Here is a 20383-nt window from a genome sequence, read left to right on the forward strand (position 1 = left end):
TTGCTTTTTTCAACTGTTAAACACGCTCAAAAACTGTGGGACACGTGAGGAAAAGTTGCTTTATGCCAAGAAAATGAAAGTTTGCAGCTCGTTTCCACACCATATTACTAAAACACCTTGTTAACAACACCTGAAAGAAAATTCTCCTAATAAAACAAAAAACTTAAAACAGCCCCTTTGCAATTTTGAAATTTCAGTTTAGATTTTAGATGTAGAACATTTAGATTGTTTATATTTTGTTGTTGGTAAAATGGACATCCCTCAGCCCATTGAAAACATGCATGTGTTTGAAGCTGAGCCTTCCTCTCCCATGCTCTTTGGTAACCCAGTAGTCTCACATGCTTTCCACAGCCATTCCCTCCCTCTCTGATTTATGTGACCTCCTCCTCCTACTGTACGTTCATGTGACAGTCACTCCGCAGCCTGTTGTAAAAACAGCTCAGTTAAAAAACAAACTTTGTTTCAACGGATTAGTCACCCCATGGAGACTTGAATTCATGGATATTTTTTAGTTTTTGTCTCATTCCTAAGACAAGTGAGACGCGCGAACGCAGCTCGGAAATATTGTGTATTTACGGACTTGTAATCCGTGTTATTTCACCGTGATGGGGAGAGTGTAGAGAGACAGTCGCGTGACTGCCTCCGCCTCGTATTGAGGTTAGTGGGGGGGATAAGGTTCTCCTATGCACGGAGTTTCAGAGTTCCTAGCAGCCAATGAGAGCGTGAGTCACATGGGGGCGCAGCTGCACTCTGAGATGTGTCAGCAGTGCACTCTGGCGCACTCTGGCGGCTGCACACAGGCAGTGCAGGCAGTCGCACACAGGCAGTGCACACAGAGACACACACGGACAGAGACACACACACACACACACACAACCCGAGCAGGGTTTCATAGTAAGCTCCACTTGGTCGGAGGCGCGCCTCCTTCCGCGTTCGCAACAATAATTTGATGACCAGCGGACCGGTAGGAAGCGGTTCCGGTAGGAGACACAACGACTCGTTGTGTCTCCTACCGGAACCGCTGCCGGTCATCAAATTATTGTCTTAGGAATGAGACAAAAAACTAAAAAAATATCCATGAATTCAAGTCTCCATGGGGTGATTAATCCATTGAAACAAAGTTTTTTTTGGGTGAAGTGTCCCTTTAAGTGGACATACCTTCCTGTGTTTCAGTCTTTCAGTCTTTGCTTCATTAAACTACCCTCGTCTCTCAATCAGTGTCTATCTTAGCCTTGTCTCTCTCTCTGTCTGATTGTCTAATTTTCTTAACCGTTGCCTAGTCCAGTCCAGTCCAATGCCTCTCAGTTACCCTCTGTTGTCAGTCTTGGTTCAGTCAGCTGTCATTCTCAATGTACCTTGACAGCCTCCTTCCTGAATTGATTTCCCAGAGATAAAAAAGGTTGGGGCTGTTTTTTGAGTACCCTTCGCTGTCCTAATTTACCCCCAAGTCAAAGTCCACAATGATTCAGCACACTGCCTGGCTTCTCAGACAACAGACCCCCCCCCCTCCCCCCACACACACACACTCACACTGTAACTGTTATCACATTTCAATGAGCTCCTCATCTCTTCCTCACTTGTCTGTGCCGTTAAGTAAGTCTCTCTCTCTCCTGCTCGCTCTCTCTCTCTCTCTCACTCTCACACTCACTCTCTCTCAGCCCCTCTCTCTCTCTCTCTCAGCCCAAGTAGACTGACGTCAGTGCCTTGGACTCTTGTGGTTGTTTCAGTCACCCAGTGGCACTCCCTGTTTAATGATTCCTCCCTCTCCTCCATATATTCATCTTTCTCCTTCTCCCCCCCACTTCTATTTATTGGTCTGGCTCCAGAATCTTCAGACCTGAGCCTTTGCTATGCACCATGGCAGGGCACATGACCATGGGAAATGTAGGATGAAACATTCAGCTGGTTTGTTGTTTTTTTCCCCCAGTCCATCCTCCCCAACTGTCTAATGTATCACTGTGCTCACTTGCTGGCTGCCAGCTGCCACATGAAGTCTAATATAACATTAGTTAGCATTTTCTTAAACAACATCAGGGACATTCCTCTGTGACTTGTTGTCAGTGCCACATGGCTTGTTTGTTAAATTAATCACATACTTAAACATTTCAGAATTGAGCTACAGCAGTGTTTGAATTATAACGATACGTTTTTATTATGGAGCTTGTAATTTTTGATCTAGTCAATGTTGTTATGATGAAACATAGATGACATCGTATAGATTGCTTCTTTACAAAGCTTCTTTATGTCTTACGACTGATGTCACAGGCTGGCCACATGAAGTCTGAGAGGTAACAGGAAGAGTGGGCACCCCGATGTAAAATTGTTTATCCAAAATATGTTGTCCTAATAGTAATATTTGGAAAATGGTCTTGAGTGATGTATAGAGATAAGTATACATGCCATGGTTAGAACATGCTTGAACATTCGGCAAATAAGGCCTAATATTTCTACAATTGCTACAAATGGCTACAGAACCTGTATATCCAAACATTATGGGCATAAACAAGAAGTTGAAGGATATATAGGTCTGATAATGATGTACCGTACCGTGAAAAATAAATTGACTAAAATTCACTAAATAGTTCTCAACTTTACATCGAGGTGCCCACTTTTATTTTATCCGTCTAAGATCCTCATTGGAGCCAAGACTGAAGATTCACATCGGAGCTACGGCATTCCCATGTGGATCCCAAGATCTATATGTTTTAATATATTTTCTATAGAGCTACTGTGTAGTCTATATTCCAACTCATTGACCCTGCTGTTTACTTTTGCAGTTTTCAAATTTGTCTAAATTACATATTTTTGTTGTTGCTGTGGACCAGTACTACATAAGGGAAACACAAAGGTAACGTAGTCACGGCATGGTTGGAAAGTCTTGCTGGTTCTGAGAAAGAAATACCATAGTTCTAGAGAGCAAAATGTCAAAAAGAAATGATTCAGAAGAAAGACAGAGTCAGGGTCATAGGAACATTGTGTGTTTATCTAAATGCTACTTTTATCTGCAGGGATTCACTAAGCATGAATGCACAAGTGCTTTGCCTCAAGACTTTGTATCATATCTTGACCATAACCCTCCGTTTCTCTCTTGCTCTCAATACACACCCACAGCGAGGTTTGCACAATTTAATGTGTTATATTGGAAGTTCTCTGTTGTGGTTCTTGTGTAACTTCCTAGTTTTTAGAGGTCAGTACTACAGTAGTCTCCTTTATATAGTGCCTACTCTGTGCGACTCACCATGCCAAGAACCAAGTGTTCTTCCCCCATGGGTCACAGTCACAGATCATTGCCGCGTCCAACTGACTTCCTGTTATAATAGGCCTGCCTCTTCTAACCATTGGTCTACTGAGCAAGATATTGCTTGTGTGTCACTGTGTGTTTTTAGCTTATAGGCTTTCTTAGAGGGGCAATACCTCTCCACCCTTCTGGGTTTTCAATCCCTCCACTTAAAGACATAATACATTTGAAGAGAGAGCCAGTTAAACATTATTCCAGTATGGAAAATCATAGGATCAGTGTCATATGACACAGATGTAAGCTATAGCACTGCCCATAACAATACAGAAACTTTGATTTGATTGACTTGATAGGAATCATAACACAATGCCTTCAGTGTCACTAGTCATTCAGGCCGTCTGATATTATGGGGTATAAACATTTATAGATTCTTTGAAAACTTTATTTGTATGTGGGAAAGCAGTGAGAGAAGACACTGTGATTACATCACACCAAAGAGTTGAGGAGCAGCGCTCAACTAAAACATGTTGCCTTGACGACAGGGATGACAGTGTCATGGGGCAAGATTACACTAGTTCCTGAATGTAACACAGAACAGTACACTGCAGGAAAAGAAAGAACTTGACTGCCTCTCTTCTTTCACGTGTATCCCATGTATTCTCTGATAAGAGGGAGGGAGAGCAAGGAAAATATTTTGATTGCTGCAAGAAATGGTTCAGAAGAAGTTATGAGAGGAGGTAGAAGAAGGCAGAGGAGAGGGGTGAGGTAGAAAAGAGGTTAAACAGAGCAAGGTCTGTTGTCAGCAGACACAAGGCAGACTGTGATCTCGCACCATGAGGTAAAGGCTGCTGATTTGTGACCATGAGAAGCAGTGAGAATGGGAGAAACATGACGGAACCTGGCTGCTGTTGACACTGGGACAAGAGCAATGCAAGAAGTAAACAAGTTATTGGATTAGTGGTTAAAATATGAGGGATTGGGATTGTATCCTAAACGACCTAAGGGGTTTGTGCAGGCAGCTGCTGCTGCAAGTGTGACCTTGAAAAAGACAAGTGTGGGGTGAAAGAATCACATCACAGTGTGGCAAAAGAAAACTAAAGCAGCGGGATAATGGGCCTGATTCACTAAGCTGGTGCGTGTGTAATTTCTCTAAGCACAAACTGACAATTCACGAAAGGGTGTGTAAATCCCTGAAATGTGCGGATCATACCAGGTGTATGTCATGATGAGTCCGGATGGCTGCCAGCTTATCGTAAAAACACAAGCACGTTCCGAGAAGTTTATTTGCATTTATCCACACCCCATTTCACACCATTTAAAAGGCAACAGTAAATATCCAACATCAAACTGACTTCACCTAACGTGAAACCAACTTCACCGTGCTGAAGAAGTTCGTCTCTCGTCAAAAAATACAGATCCCGTCGGCGTCGCATCGCCTTGACAACTTGTGCATCTGTTCCGTCTGGAAGCGAGTCCCTTGATTGCACGATGGATCAGCTGAATATAATGCTCTCGTTAGAATAATAGGTTAATAAACATGGAATGGATATTATATGAGCCTTTTCTACTGAACATTGCTCACCTTTACTGAGGTAAAAAGATGATGCTGGAATCCAGGGCATACTGGAAGTGGAACGCTGATCTGATAGATTATTAGACCCTCCAGAAAAACGCGGGCAAAAATCCTTGATTATGCAGGCTAAAACTCTTGATTATGCGATGAAATATGCGTTTTAAAAAAAAAAATGCGGTGAAATTGCGGGAAGTTGCGAAATATGCGGAAAGTTGTGAAATATGCGGCAATATGCGAAAAGTTGCGAAATATGTGAAAAGTTGCGAAGTATGCGGAAATATGCGATGCGAAGTGCATATTATGCGATGCGATGTGCATATTATGCGATGCGGCCTTTTTGAAAAAACGTTACCCCCGCATAATTCTGTGCCATTTTGATGATTATGCGGTAAATTCTGCGATCGCATAATCGCATTTTTCTGGAGGGTGTAGAATAGATTATGGACCAGAGCTTTATTGATTACTGAGGGGAAATTTGTCTTTTGGATTAATATATCACTGTCCTACGTCGGAATGGGGAATGGATCTGTTCTGGACACAGCTAGATTTCATCCATACTGTATCCCTTTTAGTCCGTAAAAATTCTGGGACAAAAACAGATTGATGATTCAAACTTGTAATGTTGGAATTTGCTGACTGACAACATGGTGCCTGTATTTAGCTGGGTGGTCAAGGTGAGTGGTAACTGACCCAGATAGATACGCACTTGCCCTGAACACCTAGCTTTAAACAACAGGTGCCAACCCCTCATGGGCTAAATCATCAATGTTTAATCAAACATTTGTATAAGGAAAAGATTTAAAGGACACTTTACTTAGCCGATTTTGAACCTAAATCCATTTGCTCTGATGTGAACTTCAAGTGTACCAATTTTAAATAACTAACAAATAACTCTAACACTACAAATAAGTGAATGCGGCTTATTCATCTGTGAAATTCTCCTTTAAGAAAGTTGACTGGAGTCCTTAAGCTAGGCTTGTTGCAAGGTAATAGAGTAGTTTAGATAATATGTATTCAGTTATCAGTTAAAGACGGTTTACCTCTTGCGCTGTATCTGAACATCACTGAACAGTTTGTTGTATGTTTTTTGTTTTGTTTTTTAGTTTTTTTTACCATGGCCTGACAGCTGGTAAAACTGTAGACTAAATTCAGATAAATGAGATTTGATGCAAGAGCAGTGATGGCGTTACTGAGTTTTCCTCATCTCACTTCCTAGCTTGGCCTTTTCTTTAGAAACAACAAAGCAGGCAGCCCACTGGCGGTTTGTCGCCATGGAGAGATGGGATTAAAGGCGTTTGAGGATTGGGAAAACAATCAACCAACTGGATTAGAAATTAGACGCGTTCTCCCAGTACACTCACATTCTGCCATACTTGGTGTAGTTGGACTACATCATTGACTGCGTTGACTGCGTGAATGGGTACTGGCTGTAAGTGCGTGCTATGCCGCAAGCACTTCATATTTGTATCCATGGTATGAATGTGATATCACCACTGTCTGAATATTACATCTGCTTTTGGGAGTTAAGCCCTGTGAACCTCATCGTCTTCAAAACGAGCAGACCTTTTGGAAGCATTCAGGATGCCTGTTATGTTGCCTTTTAAAAGCTCTCTGCCTCTCTCCGCTTTCTCTCAAACGCTCTCACCCTTTTTGCTCGGCAGCATTTCTGTTGACATAAGGAGACCTTTTAGTTTTTCCATTCCTGAGAGTTGGCGTTCGTCATTTTCTCTGCATCCAGGCAAAAGTATTGAGCAGACTGTTTGCTCCTATTGCTATTTTTCATTCCATAACAAAACCTCTCACTGACTCGGCAAAGCCATCTAGATAAAAAAAGAATGCACTGCTTTCACTGTCGCTTTTCACCCCAGTCAGTCAATCTACAAGGGCAATGTCTTTCCTTCTCGCCTTTCAACAGCCAGCGAGCTTGTAATGCACTATGCATTCTGAAAATGTTTTGAGTTGCATTTTATACAATGGCCTTCAAATTGGAAACACTGTGACGAAACCACATTCCATAGAGTAATAAGAATGCTGGAGGTCACCTGATAGTGTAAAACGCCATAACGGCCTGTTATTCTGGTGTTCTAATTTTAAAAATAAGGGCAACCTAGAGGTGAGGCTGATCGTCTTGCCGACCCTTGACCTTTCACCACCAAATTACACCATATGTCACATATTGAGGTAGAGATCTAAATACAGTACATGGCCTTGTAATTTGATGACGAAACTGTCATTGCGGACAAAGTGACACACACAGCCTCATTACAATAGTTTCACAAAGGCTTTGCGGCTCAACAAAAAGCTACTTAAGATGGAGTTTACCTGATGCCCTTGTCTGAGGAACACGCTTTAGATGCAGTGAAAAAGCCCCGTAGCCCAATTTCTACTTTGTGGTACGACCATGTCACTTGCTGAAAATAACTGATTTCTACAGTATGAACTAGCTGTAAGTGTGCCAGTGAATACAAGGCAGGTATTGTAGATTAAGAGTGGTATTCTGAACACACCCCATGCCCAGGCAAGACTCAACACGGCTGACAGAACTGTGTGTCCTTTAAGGGTATTATAGTTTTGTATTTGTTCCTTCCTAGTTTTTGTTTTTTATTTCGTTTTAAATGTTTCTTTTCAATAGAATTGAGTTTTGAGAATTCAAAATTCAAAATTCATCAATTTGAGAATTGAGAGAGAATTTTTTATTGTTTAAAAAGGTTTAGTTTATTTAGGTTTTTATTAGTTGAAGTTAGTTGAAGTTTTATTATAGTACAGTAATGTGGTTATTTGTCAGGGGCAAGATTTTCAAGTTCAGCGTAGGTATTGCTTGATACAAATACACTTGGAGACAATTGACTCACAGTTGTGTAGCCATTCCAGTCTCAATAAACATATGCACCAATCCCTCCCATGGTTATGTTGACAAATTTGACCAAATTGACATTTATTTTTATTTCAGTTAATAATAGAGTTTTTAGTTTAGTTTTAGTTAACTCTGTCTTTATTAACCTTGGTCTCCAGCCTGAGCTGTATAGTTAACTATAGTTCAGGCTAACTCACATGGAATTACATCACTGATATGACGAGTCAACCACTTCTGCTTAGCTAGGCTATACTTCCTGCTTTTTGTCCCTCAGTTTGATACACAGCCAATGTGGTGAAGCAAGGAGGCCTGGGCTTTGCCACACAGCAGAGGGAACATTTGGACAAGAGCAGCAAAAGAAATATTGTCTGTTTTGTGGGATGTAATTTGCAATTGGAGGACTTGGGTTGATGTTGTGAACTTGTGTTAAAGATATGGCATTTAATTGTTTTTACAACACTGACAAAATAAATAACTGAATGCTAGAGGTGTACACACTCACACACAAACACATGCACGCACACAGTGAAACCAAGCTCAGTTATTCCGAATTCTTTACTTGTGTTCTCTTCAGTTCTGTTTTGTAGCGTTCCTTTGTTTCATACACATACATTTTATTCATTATTCTACCTTCTTATTTTACAAATTGCCGGGGGGGGGGGGGGAGACAAAAAAAAAACGACAAATTACTAATTACAAAAAAATACTAGTACATTTTCAATTTGATCCAGACATTATATGAGACTGAATGGTTGTAATGAGTCAGTTGTTCTTACAGTAGGTATGTGCCCTGCCCCCTGCATCTTTCTGTGTTGAAAATCGACATCACAGTATCATGAAGAAATAAGTAGAGTGGTAGGTGCAGCATCTTATCAAGTTGCATGAAAGCCTTTCTCACAAAAAACAAAACAGTTTAATATGCAAGACAATTTTATACAATTCATTTATAGTGGGGGTCCCTGCTTCGTCTCTCTCTCACAGTTAAGAGGACTGTGGCCTTAAAAAAAGAACTGCATTAGATGATTCAATAAACAAATCTGTAAAATGTAGAGGTTGAAACTGAACATTCTAATGAGGAAGATTTCAAAATGGCTACTGGGTACTGGCTATTGAAAGTTATAGACCTTCAGAATTAGAGTTTTTGAGAGATGTAAGGCAGGCATAAACAATTACTAGCCTAATGAATCAACTAACAACGTCTTGGTCGACTGAAGCCAAACTGATCGATTAAGTAACTGAAGGGAGTGGGACAGCCTTAGAAATAATAACTGTATAGCAAAATGAACAGAATGTCAAATGATTTGTTTTTGCAGCCTTGGGAGTGTGTTGGGGGAGTACTTGAAACTCCCCAGAATCCTTGTAGTGTTTAGACTATACTCGGCCAGGGAGAGCTCTCCATTCCACAGCCTAAGTTTTAACATGATTACTGGTGCGTGTACGTGCACTTGTTTTTATATCTGGATATACCGTGCCTTGTTTTGGGATGCACTTGCATTTGAGCTTGTAAGTAGCTTGTCTAGAGCAGAGCTACTAATGAACTCCCTGATGTCAGTTAAGGACAGAGACTATCTGCTCTCTTTGTCTTTTTTGTGGCTAAGTATAGCCCAGATAGCTAAAACAAAACAAATAAATCTGTGCCATGTCTTTGTTTCTCTACACATTTACTGTGGTGATTATTTCCCTGAACACAGGCTTCAGGTCTGCTCAGAGAGCAAGACTATCATTTCTGGTCTGGTTTTACAGATTGAAGTAGGAGTAATTATTACTGCAGTTTTCTGGCATCCTGCTGTGCCATCCGTCAAAGTGTGTGTGCATGCAGTTTGCGCATGCAGGGAGCTCAACTGGCACACACATGCCCGTTTGCGTGCATGTGTTATGCTGTTGTGATTAAGTGGGAATGAGAGAGAAGGTCATGGCTCATGGATCTTCAAAGCAGACAGACACACCAGGAATAGACAGACCCCCATATTGTTGCTTCAATAAACACCCACCCACACAGAACAGCCCCCACCCTCTGGTGGCATGCCTATGCCTATGCACCCACAGCAGAAAAACCTGGATGTGTAATAGACGTTGAACCTGAAAGTGTTTTTTTTATTTATTTATTTTAAGTTGGTGAATTCATGGCAACGAAAATGATAGAAAATCTGAGAGTGAGGGAGAAAAACCGGGAGGAGATGAAAGGAAAGGAGATACTATGAAAGGGAGGGACACAAAGCATCCTTTGTGGTTTGTCATTTGTCGTACATTCAGTACAGGAAAACATCACAAGGCCTGCTCTTTTCCAGCCAGCTGTAGCAATCATTAGGCAACACTGTAAATCAGTTTAGCCCATGGAGAGGTGTGGCACTGGCACCTACTGTATGCTGATGTACTGTATGGCCATGTCTGCTTCTATAAATGTCTATAGTGTTACACCACAGACGCAATATTGCATGCTATATTCAAGTGCAATTAATGCGTTGTTATTTTTGCACTACAGGCCTTTAATAGTTTGTAATGTTTATATATCCTTACTGTTGTGAATTTAGTTGAAGGACCACATTGAGGGTCAACTAAATTCACACTTACAATAACAGCAATACCAACTGCAAGAAATGTCTCTGGCTGCTGCTGGGTTATTGAACCTGGATGTACAGTAGGGCCAGTTAGATCTATTCTATATACACACATTATTGATTATATAGTAGATATACATATTAAAGATATATTATGTAAAAACAATGGTCTCCCTGCTCTTCTATTGAGACATTTTTTTTAGATCCTGTGTCTAGGTCGGACACAACCTTTCACACAATCCTGTTTCTGGTTTGACACACATTTTTACCTGAAGTTCAAGTTAAATTTCTTTCCACAAAAAAAATCCAGATTCCACACTCTATTCTGTCTATTGAGAGAGAGACTTCACTTAAATTGTATAAAATAACATTGTATTATCACACGGCACATGTTCATACAGCCAGTCGTTTGGTCTTTATTGTCGCTGATGGCTTAGCATAAAGTGTGGTCTTTACCTGTGGTGAACAACATGCAGCTGAGCAAAATCTTCTGCTGGAACCCACATGTTCAGATTCACAGGAACACACTCGCCACTCCCTGGCCCATTCTAACACTCATATTTCCAGCTGAGCCACTTTTTCCCCCCAATAACTTTTACAGCAGCCACTGACTTTATTAAACAAGGTCTGTATTTGCTTCATAGAAATAATCATCATTTAAATTATCGTAGCCTCATTAATGGCATCATGTTTCAGATTCTTCCTCTTAAGTGTATCAACAATAATAAAAGAAACAATTTTATTTTGACTTACAGTGAAATGTAGATTTCAATGATGAAATATATATATATATATATATATATATATATATATATATATATATATATATATATATATATATATATATATATATATATATATAATTTTTTAATGGTATGATCAATAGAAATTCCTGAAGTTTCCCAAAACTAAACCTAATACTTTTTTGATTGTTAGTGATGGATTGTTAGATATTTATGTTTCAGTTTTACATATTGTGGGCTCTTATGCAATCTGTTTCAGGTCCAAGACATGACAAGGGTCACAAATATTAGACCTTGTTTTATCATCTGGTTTATCCATTTCCAATACTGAAATGATCAATATTGGTGATTTGGTGTCTCTGATCATCGTATGACTGTTTTTGTCTCCATGTTGTCTTGTACTCCTCTGATTCTCTCCCAGGCCCACTCCCTCATCCGTTCTATCAAAAGCAACTAGACCTAAGAATGACACTGTTGAAACCCTCGGGGTTGAACTACACCACTCGCACTCTTAGACAAGCCTGTAGGAGAGCCTAGGGAAAATAGAGGAAAGACAAATTCTTATATGAAATCCTCAAGATTGTTTGAAGACCTACTAAACGTCAGTAGAGACAGACATCCAAGACAGAATTCTTTGCAGAATCATATTTAATTAACAGAAATGCTTGGGATGTAACGATACCAAAAACTCACGATGTGATAATATCATGATAACAAGTCTACAATATGATTGTAGCGAACGTTCAGGGCATACTTGCCAGCATTAGCCATATATGGAGATCCCCATATATGGAGACAACCAACCTGCCCAATTCTGACATCAGGGACTCTCTCCTAGACTTCTATATATGGATATAGTTACCTAGCTCTGACATCAGAGAACCCCTCCTGGAGGCCCACATATGGAGCTAACCGAAACATCCAAGACTGATATCATAGACCCACCTTTGGGCATAACTGTCATCGCTTGCTCCATATACGGATATGACTGACATCACCATAATGTCACTAGCACCGCGGCCAAACCTATAAAGGCAAAGGGACCCCCAGGTTAAGTCAAGTCTCCTCAGCGACACGCAAAGCAACCTTAACTCTCTTCAGAGTAACAGGCATTGATACAAGCGGCTCTTGAGTCCAGGACTCCGGGTTCATGTGATTAATGAGATGCACACTTGTTTGAGGCTTTGTGCCACTTTAACTTGTGTCTCTTGGTACAAAGCTGGCAGCACTGTTTGACTAAAGCTAAGTTAGCTGCTAAGCTAAATGGCAAGGCTATGTTGCTCAGCCAACAACAACTGGGTAGATGTTTAGCTAAGTAACAAGGCTGTTTCACTCCAGTTAACGCCACTGCTGTTCAAACAAAATGATAACATTTTTGGCTTGAATACCTATGGTAGACAATGATATTGTCACAAGGCCATGATAATATTGAGACATTTTAGTTAGTTAGTTAGTTATATAAACCCTACTGGTGTCACCTCAAGATGTCACTTAGTGGTCCGCGCTCCAATGTAGCCTGACATGCGTCGCAGGTTCGATTCCCGAATCGAACCTGCGTGTCACTCCCCATCTCTCTCTCCCTGTTTCCGGTCTACTTCACTTCACTATCAATAAAGGCACATAAAAGCCCCAAAGATTAATCTTTAAAAAAAAGAAGCAAAATTGTAACTTGGGGACAAAAAGGCTGCTTCTCCAACCTCCCCCCCAAACAGAAATAGACAGGTGCTGTGTCCAAAATCATTTAATTAATTCACTACTCCTTTCTCACTTTATAGGAAGTTCTATGTAGGTCCTATATAGTGACCGCAGTCACCGCACACTTGTAAACATATAATGCATTGCAGAAGTGCATCATGTGTTATTTTAAAAAAAATACAAAATAAAAAAAATAAATACAAATAAACTGTTTAACTCAGTAGTACTGTTTAACTATTAATCAGTCAAAATTCGTATTGTCGGTTAAAAGGTTATTTATTAACACATTGGCTGCCAAAAACGCAGATCTGCGTTCTATTTTTAATAAATACGTGGGCTGCCAAGAACGCAGATCTGCGTTCAATTTTTTTTTTTTGACCCAAAGACCAAGGAGATATGATTGTTCGAAGATTTAGACTCCTATCCACTTCCTTGTTAACTTAAAACTTAAAAATTCTGTATCTCGGCTCCTGAGAACTTTTTTTTTTCAATGAAAAATCTCTGGCAGGCTACAGCTAAAAATCTGAAATAATTCTGGCAGTCAATTTGTTAACATACTAATGTTAAGCTTTCCCCTCGTGTCTCACCAGGTGCCTGAGATCATCAGTACGCTGAGGCAGGCGGGTAAGAGCTCAGCGCGCAGTGATGACATCACAACCGTGCCCAGCAACCCTTCAGCCACTGCTTCCGGGGGCGGACCTTCCTCTGAAAGATCCCACACTTCCTCTTCCGTTTCCTCAACAAACAACACAACCTCCAAGGCACCCGCCACCACTGTCGTGTCCCCGACGACCTTTGCCAAGAAGTTCGAGGTTCTGTTCTGTGGCCGCGTCAGCGTCCCGCACAAAAAAGCCCCGCCCGCTCTGATAGACGAGTGCATCGAGAAGTTTGCCCAGTCACTTTGCTCCGGGGAAGGCGCCAATGGAGGAAATGCCGGGGGATTGGCTGGAGGGCTGAAGAGGGCGTTGGCCTTCCAGTCCAACGGTTTGGGGAATGGCGGGATTGGTAATGGGGGTAAAGACAGCCCCTCCAGTGGGAGACATCCAGTGCTGTTCAAACGAGACCCCAGCTTCCCCTCTCTGCAAGCCTTGGATGAGAATGGACTGTGCCCAGAGATCACGCACAGCAGCACCTCAGCTCTCACACACTCCCACTCTGCTGGAGTACTGCCCACCAGCCTGCGGGAGAACAGGACAATGCTGTTTATGGTAGGGATACAAGAAATCAACATACATTTTTCTTATCAAATACACCTCAGTGAGTACTGTTTTTGTAGTCACTTTTTAAAAACGCAAGATGAATGTACAGTAGCACTGCATACCACCACACTGGACAGCAACTCTACTTGGCCAGATTCAGAGTCCTAAATTGCTAATAAAATTAACACCCAAAACTATCAAACTGATTCTATTGCATCAGGCCAAGGTCTCAGATTATGTTTATCTCTTTATAGATGGGGGCTATTGATCATAAACTGATATTTCATTTGTAACATGTTACCAGGACACAAGTGCAACAAGGATAGCTTGTGTTTAATAATAGCCACTAGAACAATTGGGGTAAAGTTTGTAAACCTGAGCTGTCAAGGTTGTCTGACTTAGCTTCAAATATGCCGTGAGGGCAATGGATCCTTCATCTTCAGTTATGGAAAATGTCTGCATATCTTAGATTACCATGCCTGCAATGAGGTTAGTGGGTTAATTCTGTCGGGTGGTTCCACCACAGATGATTCAACATTGATGTTTTATTTTAACACTTTACTTCAACCTGGCACAGTTTACATTTAGCTTGGTCTCTTCATTCATCCAAGTCAAAGTAGTGCCATGTGTTTTTTAGGCTGTAGGCAAAACTGTCAGAGGGCAGTGAAGCTATACTGTAGGTCTACGTCAGCCAGGCATAACCTCCGCCAGGCAGGGCGGAGATTATGTTTTTGAGTGTGTCTGTGTGTGTGTCTTCGTCCGCAGCTAATTTCGTAAATAGTACACCAATCAGCGCCATATTTCTTGTGCATGCTGTCAGTAGGCCAAGGAACTTAATTCTCAAATATTCGAATCGGTCAACAGCAACTATATTGTGTTTGTGGATTAATAATCTCAGATGGACCGTCCCTCCAGGCTATGGGATACGCATCTGCAAGGCTATGCAAGGCTATAGAGTGGAACTAACCAGTTGGGCGCCAATCTGGGAACCCAGCGCCAAATGAAAAGGAAAAACAGGCCCTCTGCTGTTTTTGACTATCTCAGTTGGCTCTGGGAGGAAGAAAACGTAGCACCCGTGCGCAAGGAAACCGGGGTTTTGGTCTGCCTTCAGCGCATCACTTCCGGTGGTGCGACTATGTTTTCATTCCCACTAACAATATTTCTACACGGAACACTAACACCACTTCTCCCAGAGAACATGGATCGTTTTGGTTATAAGCCCACTTGTTTCTATGATGAAAGAGCAAGTTAAAATGTGAATATCTTTCCGTGGTTTTGTCTGCTCCGCGGACGCTATTGTTAAATGAGTTTTGCTTTGTTTCGAGTGGGGAAGGATCGACGGACACGTGAATCCCGCCCACTACATTTGATTGGGTAAAGCGCGGCCTGCTTCCTGATCTGAAGGCACGCCCACTTGTAGGCTACTGCGTACATGTTATGACGAACCTCCCCGACAGATTCAAACGCAGAGCAGAATCTGTTCTTGAGAGATTAGTTGGGCGCAAGCTGTCCGTCCGTCATCTACTTCTAGCCAATTACTATGCTCTTGTCGTCGCTCCGTCACAAGTTGGCTCCAGACTGAAATGTCATTACGGAAACTTGCATCATAAAAATCTACGCATGTAAATAAGTATATTTTTCAGTGGATCGCTTAGTAACACGTTGTTCTTGTGAAGTAGTGTGTGGTGATTATAAACGTTGCTATGTCTATCTTCCTTATAGTGCCTATGGACGCACACATAGAGAGGGGGAGCGACAGAGAGAGAGAATTTTAAAATTTAAATACAAGTGAATATTATATTTGATGTGAAAGCACATCAGTGATCACACATCAGTGGCAGCACTGACAGCCAGAGAAAGTGTAATGAATCAGGTGAGCTTAAGTAAACCGCCAATTTGGTCAGCTGCTTGACACGTCACATACAGTACATCGCCCACATACTGTAGTGCTGCACACATGCGTATAAGTGTATCTGCCTGAACTAGCTCGCAGGCTACGCATCATTCCCATAAGTGACTTAACCTCTGATCACTGACCTGTTATCTTAAAACCAGTCTCTCTGACCCTGTAAGGTAGAGAAGAGAGCAGGATCTGCACACATAATCATGGGCAGACTGAAAAAGCAGGATCTGCACACATAATCACGGACAGACTGTGAAAAAGCAGGATCTGCACATAATCATGGACAGACAGTGAGAAAGCATGTATGATCTTCGCACATGAATAAATATGGACTCTTGGACAGTACCCACCCTGGCATCCCATTTTCGGAATGTCATTATAGTTCACAACGCATTGCGGTGCAACGCATTGTGAGCTTGTATATCGGCTAATTTCACTATTTGTCATACGACAAAGTATATAGGGCTTAAGTGATAAAGAAACCATCCACCTAAAGATGTGCTGTGTAGCAGCAACACTGGCTGATGAGTATTGATTTTGGCCAACCTTGTTCAATTTGGAATTGGCATTGGCAACAGAGATGGAATTGGAAAGGGGAGAGGGAAGTGGAAGGAGACACTGACAGGAACGAAAGTCACAGTACGTTTGTGCTTGCTCTGCGCTTTGTTTTAACAAGGTGAGAGATGTTCTATATCTATTTTCAACTGATTTTGACCCAGGGACCACCATCCTGACTAAGAGCAACCTGGGGACCACCACTATTGTGTTGGTGGGTTCATCATGACACCCACCCCGCACAATAGTGGTGGGGGGGTTCATGCACCATTTCATGGGTTAAGATTTTTTTTTTTTACTTGTTCACTAATCACTATCACAGGCTACATTCATGAGCTGGACAAAAAAAAAGTTTTCAAGGCATTTTATTATCAGTAAAGAGCATAGATATCATTTGGCAAGAAGCACAACATTTTGGGACAAATGTATTTCTGTGCGCATTAGCAGCGACCGGATGTTGACATCGTAAGCGGTCACTTGACTTTTGGAAATGTTAGATTCGACTTACCGTAAGTTAATTATTCACAAACAAGAAACAAGAGTAGCAAATAAAGGTAAAAGTAAAAAATGTAAAAAGCCTGTTCTATAGGCTTCATGTAGCATGTGGTCTGCTGGTTGATAGTTGAGCCTAATTCATATTTATGTTAACAGTTTTGTTATTTTTCCCACAGGAGAGCTCAGCTCAGGCAGTAAGTTCAATTTGTCAGAATATGTCATGTGGGCAGTTTTGGATAGAAAAAGATTAAGCATGCCCCCCTAGGCTAAGAAACTTATTTCAAGTAAAGGCTGATCATCAGATCTGGCAATCCTATTTAATCCTACAAAGTGTATTGGGGCCACCCTGGTGTCAGCTACCATGCAGTAATTCCCACGCCACGACTAACCTGGCTTTTTTGTTGTGTGGGTGTCTCGAATATTTATTTCCATGTTTCTTTTAATGTGTTTGTTGTCTCCGCCAGGCATGGCGAGAGAGTATGTTTTGCACCCTGTCCGTCCTGGTGGAGACTGGTGTTGGGGGTGGGGGTTCTATCTGGTAGGATAAAGGTAGGGATGAGGTGAAGGACTTTCTCACTGATCTGAGTCATAAATAACCCACAGCTGGGTGTAATAGCTTTAGAGACACATTGGTTCCTTACACACCACTTCGTTCAGTGATAAGAGGACTTTGAAGTGAAGTGCAACTTGAGGTCGCACAGATTTATCACAAGGACACATATGTGAGGTCAAATGCAAACTTACTGTTCACTGACATGCACACAGCAGACCCCCCGCCCCCCCCCCTCCACCCCTTTGACTCAGCATGTACTATGCTGCTGACTGTTGATCAAAATCACTTCCGCTGCCCTCCCTGACCTCGTTTTGACCTTATTGACCCCCTGGCAATGCCACCCTTCCTGTTCTCCTTCCAGAACAGGAAGTTGTCAGCATTGGTGCAGGAAGCAGGGGGTATTTTTCAGCAGACACAGATTTATTCTTAACAACCACATCCTGCTGGTGCCATCATCATGACACACATCAAGACCTCGTCATCGTGACATCATGAGCCCTCGTTCCCATCCACAGTTTAAAAAACATGTTTTTAAGTCCCTGGAATTAAACCCTATTTAAGTATTTGGTATTTGACACTGTGGGCCAAAAGGGCATGAGGTTGAACTTGACATCACGGAAGAGATACTCTGAGGCTTTGAAGACATGTGATTTAAACACCACATGTTCAGTGACGAATTGGGGAATTCTCCTTGAGTGATGTTGACTCAATCTTGACGTAAATTCGGGATTGCCCATAAAGTGGAACAAGGAAGGGACTGAATGGAAAAGTAGAATTTAAACCATATATGGTAGGTTGGTGCATCATACATGACTGACGACTACAGACTGGCCTCCAAGTACTCTGATAACGTGTACAGGCTGTATTATAGTATTAGGCTGTACTTAGTGCTGTAACAGTCCACGATCACGACACCAGAGGCAGCTCCACGGATCATGTTCAACCAAGATTTGGCACAACAAAGGGAATGAACTCGTTCTCATGCTACTCATGCTATACAACAAAAATGTGGACTGCCGAACCAAAAGGAGTGTAAAACCCTAATCACTTTCAAAACTGCCCTAAAGAGACACCTTCAGGAGGCTGCAATTCCAAACTGGCCCCTGTCAAAGTCTTAACACATTGAGTGCCAGGGTTTTTTAAAAACAGGGTACAGTCAGTGCCTGGATTTTTAACCATTTTTGAACCTTTTTCAAGTAGTCACAAAATATTTTCAGTGATCACCGTCCTCACGGTGATCCCCTCATTACACACATTGAAAATAGTCGAAAATAGTCAAAAATACAGAGTAAAACAAAAAAAGTACACAGGAGCCGAGATACAGGCTTTTGAAGTCATAAGTTAACCAGGAAGTGGATTAAAGTCTAAATCTTCGAAAAATGATATCTCCTGGTGCTGTGAAGGGAAAAAAAAACTGGAAAAAAAAAAATGGCACACCTCGTTTGGATTATGAAAAACGGTCCGGACCGTTTTTGGCACTCATGTGTTATAATAACACCCCCCCCCCCCAGGTTACTGGTATGTTTCATACCAGTAACCTGTAAGCTGATCGTATGACGTTCTCTATAGGAGTGTATATCTGTCTGTCTCTTATATGTCATCATGATTTGTGTGTGTGCGTGGGAACTCATTTTAAACAAGCTTAGTGCTTTTATGAGTTATCCAGTTTAGTAGACCTTGTATTGTGAATTGTACTTCCATGTACTGTTTCTCATGTCTTACTAAATAAAGTACATCAATCAAAAACTCTATTGCTCATTATGTGTTTTAGGTGGGGAGGTCTCAGATCTTCCTAGTTAGCCCAGACACTAAGAAGGTTGCCATCGAGAAGAGCTTCCGAGAAATCTCCTTCTGCTCACAGGTATGTACTGTGTACAGTTGCATTTGGTTAGGGTTACTGTGCGTACTGTATGGTTAAATACTCAATACTGATCACTGCCTGGAAATTTTCTCCATAGGGTATCCATCACGTGGATCACTTTGGCTTCATTTGCAGGGAGACAGTGGACGGAGGGAGCTGCCACTTTGTCTGCTATATCTTCCAGTGTACAGATGAATCACTGGTAAGATGGGGAAGCAGAGTGTACACGGGTTAGAAGAATGATGTCATTGTAGCTCTGAAAGTGAATATACAGTGATGGCAGAATGAATGGCTATGCAATGGAAAGTAGACTACACAGAAATGCTGATTACTGCACAGTAAAATCCTCGGTTAATTTATCCATTTCTAACTCCCAAGAGTGTACAAATGTAACCAAAAGGACCCGTAACTCTCAGAGTTAAAGGTGCTATAGACTACATTCAGCTGCTAGAAAGATGTCACACTCCACATCACAACACCTCTTTGACATAAGGTTAGTTATTTCCCCGAGTTGTTTCTATAAGGCAGCAGTCATGCAGTTCGCAGCATTGTAATGCAGAGCCTACCTCCAAATGTCTGTTTAGGGAAAGAAAGTACCTTCCCCCAACGGAAATGGAAGCTGCAGTGATAATGGCCGCTATAAGCTGTCAGATGTAAACAAAACTGAACCTGAAACGTTTAAAAAAAAACAATTATTTCACAATCATTATAATTTCTTTGGGGGAATACTTTTATTCCACACGCTTATAAAAGCTCTGTGGATGTTTTCTTTTTATTATTCGTCTACACACAAATCTTATCAATATCATGTATGAATCTCAGTTTACACACGTACACATTATACATTGATACTGTACAAATATGTCCATGTATATGCTTTCTTGTCAATAAAAAAACAATCAATCAAATAACCAAGCACCCATAAATGAACACTGAGGGTATGACTGTGTGGGTACTGTGCTTTCACGTAGGTGGATGAGATTATGATGACTCTGAAGCAGGCGTTTTCCGTGGCGGCTCTGCTGCGCAGCGAGAGGACCCAGAGCCAGCAGTGTGACGGCTGCCCCATGCAGCAGCTACACAGACTGTGTGAGGGGATCGAAGGTAGGAAACCACTCACCCTGTGAAGCCGATTCTACATGTCTCCTAAATCTCA

At 41.6% G+C, this 20383-nt stretch overlaps 1 protein-coding gene across 4 annotated transcripts in view; it reads left to right on the forward strand.

Moving 5' to 3' along the window:
* Positions 1 to 20383, forward strand: part of tbc1d1 (TBC1 (tre-2/USP6, BUB2, cdc16) domain family, member 1) — a 62087-nt gene that overhangs the window by 9357 nt on the left and 32347 nt on the right. For all 4 annotated transcript variants that reach the window (XM_080419813.1, XM_080419815.1, XM_080419814.1 and 1 more), the window contains 4 exons: positions 13252 to 13869; positions 19138 to 19227; positions 19325 to 19429; positions 20199 to 20331. In XM_080419813.1, coding sequence (XP_080275939.1) covers positions 13252 to 13869; positions 19138 to 19227; positions 19325 to 19429; positions 20199 to 20331 — 946 coding nt within the window. The remainder of the gene's footprint in view (positions 1 to 13251; positions 13870 to 19137; positions 19228 to 19324; positions 19430 to 20198; positions 20332 to 20383) is intronic.

Source organism: Gymnoscopelus braueri, assembly GCF_963280865.1.
Source record: "Gymnoscopelus braueri genome assembly, chromosome: 2".
NCBI lineage: Eukaryota > Metazoa > Chordata > Actinopteri > Myctophiformes > Myctophidae > Gymnoscopelus > Gymnoscopelus braueri.